General features: G+C 62.7%; 1 protein-coding gene across 2 annotated transcripts in view; it reads right to left on the bottom strand.

The window, feature by feature from the left end:
- LHPP (phospholysine phosphohistidine inorganic pyrophosphate phosphatase) overlaps positions 1-6000 on the bottom strand; it is a 128429-nt gene continuing 122429 nt past the window's right edge. Inside the window, exon 6 of one of the 2 annotated variants that reach the window (XM_031956995.1) lies at positions 1-993. In XM_031956995.1, the coding sequence (XP_031812855.1) occupies positions 754-993 (240 nt within the window). In that variant the 3' untranslated portion in view covers positions 1-753. The remainder of the gene's footprint in view (positions 994-6000) is intronic. The other variant, XM_003758762.4, reaches the window with a different exon arrangement.

The raw sequence follows: 6000 nt of genomic DNA, 5'->3' as shown, positions 1-6000 counted from the left end.
CGATTTCCCAAATTGGAACCTGAGCCCGCACCAGCGCTGTGATAGATGTTTCTCCCCATTTCCGGGGCCCGTGGCTCCCCGAGGCTCCCTCCCTCCGGGAACAGCAGCCCCGTTCCCAGCAGCCCGGGGGCTGCCTGAAGGAAGCACGAAGTGGTTTTTCTTGGTCCTGGTTTGCTCTGGAGACTCCCAGGGGATCATCAGCTGGTCCGGTCAGCGAAGGTCAGGTCTGGCCGACTCCTCGGGCCCCAGGCCCGGCAGGGCCACTGAGGGCCAGGCCAGCCCTGTCTGGAGGCCTCGGAAACCCCAGGAAAGTCTGGTCACCGGGCCCGTGGGCACGTCCCTGGGGCAGCCCCTGGCCCTCGAGAACAGGGCCTGGGAGCCCAGCATGAGGGGAGGTTCCCCCTGCAGCCATGATTGCAGGAGGGGTGAGGGGGGCCGTGGGCATCTGGGGGGTGGGAGGGTCCTCCCAGGACTCATGGGACCAGGGCCAGGACAGGGAGCACGGAGAAGGGCTTCCCATCCCCTCAGGCCTGGACTCCCAGGGTCCCGTGGACTGTCTCAGGGTCAGCCCTGGAAGAGGCCCCCAGAGAGCCTGAGGTTTGGGGGGCAGACGACCAAAAGCCGCCAAGGACAAATAGCAATCTCTGCCGTGTTGACTAGTCCCAGCCGGTGCCTGGGGGAGGAATCCTGCTGTGTCCAGTACCCTGAGGAGTCTGGAAGGCTTGGACTTTGTGGCTGCCGGACCCTTTCTTCTCATGAGCTGGCCTCTGAGCTGGGGTCCCTGGGGGTCTGCAGCTGCAACAGAGGTGGGGCCTTGTCTGGGCTTTGCTGGGGGGTGAAAGGGGACTGAGGGGGTGGCTGGGCCCAGACAAGCAGGAGCCCTGGAAGGTTCTCGGTCACTTGTCCGCGAACTGCAGGACAAGGTCCACGGCTTCGGCCAGGTTGTTCACATAGCCGTCCGCCTGCACCTCGGGGTGGTGCTCGTCGCTGGGCCTGGGGAGGAGAGAGGATGGAAAGCACGTGAGCATGGAGGCAGGGGGATGCCGGAGAAGGGCTGCTCCAGCGGGGTGTCCCACCCCCTTCTGCAACAAGCCTGAGGCTGGGCTTCCCCGTACCCGGGGCTGAGGTCCCTGACCCCAGTCTGAGCCTCGATGGCCTCCAGGATGGTCCCAGGAACATCATCCGGTGCTGGTGGGTCTTCCCGGGGCTGCTGGGAGGGAGGGGAGCAGGGGGGCGAGGGAGAGGCGGACAAATCCCAAACTTCCATTCTGTGACCAAGGACATGGTCTCTGCCCTCCCTAGCCTCGGTTTCCCCATCTGTAAAAGAGCCAATAGTCCCTGCAGGAAGTGGAGGACAGAAGGATGGTGAGGGTGCCCGGAAGCTCCAGCTCAGGGGGCCAGGGAGCCCAAGTGCCGCTCATCACGTCATCCCGGCGCCACTCCCTTGGCTTCTTTCACTGGGAACATTCGGGGGCCACAATAGCTCACAAATAATGGGAGTTTCCTTCACTTAAATAAACTGCCTTTTTTTCTGGGCTTGTTTTCTGCACTCGGACCCTCCGCTCCCCTGCGATGGCTGCAACAGCTGCCGCTTTCCCCACTTCAGGTCTGGATTATGGACACAAGCAGGCAATGCTGTCTTAGGTTAAAAACGGCAGAAACTAAGCCAGGGCTGAAGCCCCCAGATTCCGAGGGGCCTCATTGCCAAGATCACAAAGAAACACAGTCCTGACCATGGCAGCAGAGCCGCGTCTGACCAGGGAGGGCCCCGAGAAGAGTATTTGGCCCCGAGAGTCTCCCATGGGGGCCTGGAGAAAGGCTCTCCCTTCGCTGGGTGCCTCTCGCTCAGACAAAGGGCCCTCCCGGTGCTGAGTGACTGATGGCCCCTGAGGCTAGTCCAACTACGGTGCCTGCGTCTGCCCGGCACAAGCCGGATTCCAAGAGCCCGGGAACCGGTGTCCCGGGCACACCTTAGGCGCTGCCCGTCAGTCTTGGGGAGGACCCGGAGCCCGCCAGACATTTGTTCTCCCACCGACACTTGTTCTCCCGCCGTCAGCACATCCTATTTGTTCCATCACCAAGTCGAACGCCTGTGACTTAACAGTATCATTTAAGAAAACGCCTCTTTTTTCTCACTTGAGTGTGAGGGGCTGACAGGAGGGGACCTGCTCTTCGCTGGGAGCTCGTGGTCTCGCCTAAAGCCCGGGCCTGCGGCTTCCATTTGCAAAGTGCCGTCCTCACAAGCGCCCGGAAGTGGACAGGACCAGCACCGCTGTCTCTGTGGAGACTCAGCAACGAGCCGGAGTCACACGGCGACTAAGGGGCGGAAGTGCCGGCGTCGGGACGGGGATGGCCACCGCTGGAGCCCAGGTCTGGCTCTCTTGGTGGTTCCGAGAGGGAGCAGCAGAAAGAGGCTGCAGCTTCTGCTCCGGCAGCGCCGGGTCTGCTCCGAACTCTTTCTGGCCCGGGGGAGAGGGACGAGTTTATCTTGGCCCCCGAGGCCAACGGCGCCCAGGTTAGGGTTAGAACTCCTCATGCAATCAAGTTCTTGCTCTAAAAAGTGTCTCATCAATGGAATCCCTGTATTTGGACCCAACAGGATACAGCAAGTCACAACTCAGTCAGTGAGCAAGTGTTAAGCACTTGCTCTGGGCCAGGCACTGTGTGTGTGCGAGGGTGTGTGGAGGGTGCAAAGAGAGGGCACCCCCCCAATTATCCTTGGAGGTTATATCCAAATGGAGGGGAGGAGAAGTGAGTGGGCAGATACCCCCAGAATCATCTCTGGCCCTGGCAGGAGCAGAAAGGCCCAGATCGTGCGATTCCAGCAGGTAACGGTGAAAAGAAAAAGCTTCCCAGGACCGCGGACAGCAAGAAGGCACGGAGATGCAGGCAGTGGGGAGCCATGTGGGGCCGAGCCAGGTGACAGCCAGACTTCGTTTGGAGGAATTAAAGAGCTGGAACACTGAGAGACGTGACGGCGCGGTCGGGAAGGAGGGAGACCCTCGGTGCGGCTCCGCAGCAGCCACCAGAACCATTTGGGACTGCCCGGAGCAGTGGAGATCCCACACGGGAGAGTTGGAAATAGTGGAACTTCACAGCCCAGGGATCAGTAAGCTAGAAAGCAGAAAGTACATTGGGAAGAGCTCCGTGTTTGATGAGAGAAACTGGGAAAACTAGAAAGGAGCCTGGCAGAAAACGGGCCTGTGACACCATATTCCGTAGCAATCCAGAAGGGGTAAGTCACTTGAATATTAATGCTCCTACAATGAAACAATGAGAAGAAAATCCGAGCCCCAGGACGAGGAAAGCTCCCATCCCTTCCTCTAGAACTCCCAGGCGTTTGTCTGCCGGGCTTCAGGGCGATGGGCCCCGCCCTCGCGGAGCTGCCCAGTGATGGGGATGGGGAGAAGGGACAAAGGCCCCAATGTGTGACCGGCAGTCACGCGGTGCTGTCCGTGGTGCTGGGGTCACCAGGATGGGCTCAGGCTGTTTTCTAAAAGTCCCAGTTTCCATGGGAGGGTGGGGGGAGAGAGGGAAGGGTGGTGAGAACTAGAAGCAACCGTGGCTTTGGAGTCAGGAGGTCGGGGGTCAGATCCTGGCCCTGCCACTTGTCAGTGGTGTGAGTGACGTCAAGCAAGTCACTTCCTTTCTCTTGGCCAATGAGGGCTCTTTGGGTCGCTTCCAGCTCACCACACGTCACATGGGGAGTCAGAAGTGAGGGGGAGAGCATGGGCAGGGCTTTGTCTCCGGCTTCAGGAAGCCAGCAAGGTGGGGGAGGGAGGGAGGTCGACAGACAGAGATGGGGGCTTCTCTCCAAAGAAGGGGCAGCCTGAGCACTGGCGGTGCCGAACGGCGTCCCCCCAACTAGACAGGGAGCTCTTTGAGGGCCAAAGCTCAGGGCAGGAGCTTCTCGGGGTTCGGGCTCGCAGCACAAGGTGTTTGCAAGCAGCCGACGGCCCGTCAATGCGTCAGATCAGTGGCCAGTGCGTGGCCGCAGAATGAGCAGAACCGGGCCCGTGCACACCCTGTGCCCCTCAGGGACCGGCGGCTACCCCGGCTGCCCGCTGCCGCCCTTGCCTCCTGCCCCTGCGCCCGGCCCTCTCCTCCCAGGGATATCTGGAGGCCAGACCGAGAGCAGCTGACGGCTTCATGGATGAGATGTAAAAGGATTAGTGCGCAGCGGGGGAGGGGGTGAAGCCGGGACAAAGCGGAACAGCGGGCAGGGACTGCCATAGCCACGGCCGGCGGAGATGAGTTATCAGGCTCCATCTGAGTGGGCTCAGCGGCCAGGGGCTGAGCAGATGGTCCGTCCCCAGCCAGCCCTGATCAGCATCCCGGGCCGAAGCCGTGGCCACCGGGTCTCAGCCTGTGAAGGCAGATTGGGCCGGGAGAACAAGGGACGAGACCACCGCAGACTTGGGGCAGGAGGCTGCCGTCATCCCCCTTCCCTCGGGCTGGCCTCCCGGGGCTCGGCTCCCCCTCCCAAGCTCTGGGCCCTGTCCCGGGTGTCCCGAGCTCCCGCCGAGGAGCGGCTCTGCCTGCACCGGCTCATTCGGAGCTGAAGGGCTGAGCTCACGGGCCCCACAGGGTCCTTGAGGGACCCCCCACCTCCGGCAGCCCGTCGGCACCTCTCTGTGTCGTCTCCTTTTCTCACTGAAACCAGAGCCCCCTTTGCCTCAGCCGCAGGTCAGAGGCAGAGCCTGTCAACCCAAGCAATAACAGGGAGCTGTGGAGGGGGAGGAGGGTCGGCCGACCCTGGAGGCCTCACTTACTCTCTCCTGTAAAATGGGGGCAGAGGCCGGTGACACGGTGGGTGGCCCCTGGCCAGGAAGAACGGCTTCCGTTTCCACACCGGATGCTCCCGTGACCCCAGCCGGGCAGGTCTCAATCCCTCACTCAGCACCCGAGGAGCCCTTCAGGACCGCGGCGGGCGGTGATCTGTGTGGGGAGGTGCAGTTTCTGCACCGGGAGTTCCCTCCTAACCGGCCCGGCTGCCAACCGGCCCTCCTTTGTTAAGCATCCACGGGCACCTGCTGGGGCTAGTCCTGGCTCTCAAGGAGCCCACATCCCACCGGCCTCCGGGGCGGGAAGGAAGTCTTCTAGAAATCCGGCCCCGCTGAGGAGAGTGAGTCCTTGTTATCGGAAGCACAGGGGCCCGAGGCTTGCCCAGCCAGGGCATTCGTGGGGAGGTGCCCTCCCCGCCCCAGCACCGCAAGGTCGCCTTGTGACCGGGTCCTTCCTCCCTTGCCACGACAGGTCGCCCAGCTGGAGATGGTGGGAACGCTCTCTCTGTAACCGCAGAAGGAACAGGAGCCGATGGCCACGGGTGCCGGGGGCCCCTGAGCTCCCGCTGGGCCTTGTCTGTCCTCCCAAGGTTTGGCCATCAGGCTGTGGGCCCCCGGAGGGCGGGAAGGCCTTTGGGGACTGAGTGCCCGGCACCTGGTACGCTGCCCGGCACACAGGGGGTGCCTAATAAATACTGATAGGGGGTGGCCCATCCCCGGGTTGCGCCCTCCTTCCCACGGTCGCCTGGACATGGAGACACCCACCGGCCGCATGGGCCGGGGCTCCGCTCTCTCACTCTGGGCCTGGGGCCGGCTTCCTTCTCCACGTCACTTCTCACCGACTCCGTTTCTCCCCAGGCTCGGCCATGGAGGAACATCTTGACCAACCACTTCCTCCTTTCCTGAGAAGGGGGTGGGGAGGCAGGATGCTGACCCCAGTCAGAAGAGCCGGGTGCAAATCTCACCTCAGATGCCAACTCGCCAGGGGGGACAATCATGGGGGGGGTACTCTCCAGCCTCTCTTCCCCGTCTGCCCCAGGCCCAGGAGCTCGGCCTGGTCACGGGCGGCAGCCCCGGTGTCTGGGCTTGGAACCAGGGAGCAGCCGGGCCCCCTTCCCCTGGGAGGAGACCGGGCCTTTCCCCTTTCCCAGCATCTCTGCCCTGGCAGCGCTGAAAGCTTGGCCCGGGGGGGATCCTTGAGAGGGCCGGACAACTC

Source organism: Sarcophilus harrisii, chromosome 2 (genome assembly GCF_902635505.1).
Source record: "Sarcophilus harrisii chromosome 2, mSarHar1.11, whole genome shotgun sequence".
Classification (NCBI taxonomy): Eukaryota; Metazoa; Chordata; class Mammalia; order Dasyuromorphia; family Dasyuridae; genus Sarcophilus; species Sarcophilus harrisii.
Note: the sequence above shows the minus strand (reverse complement) of the source record. Positions and strands in the feature narration are given on the sequence as shown.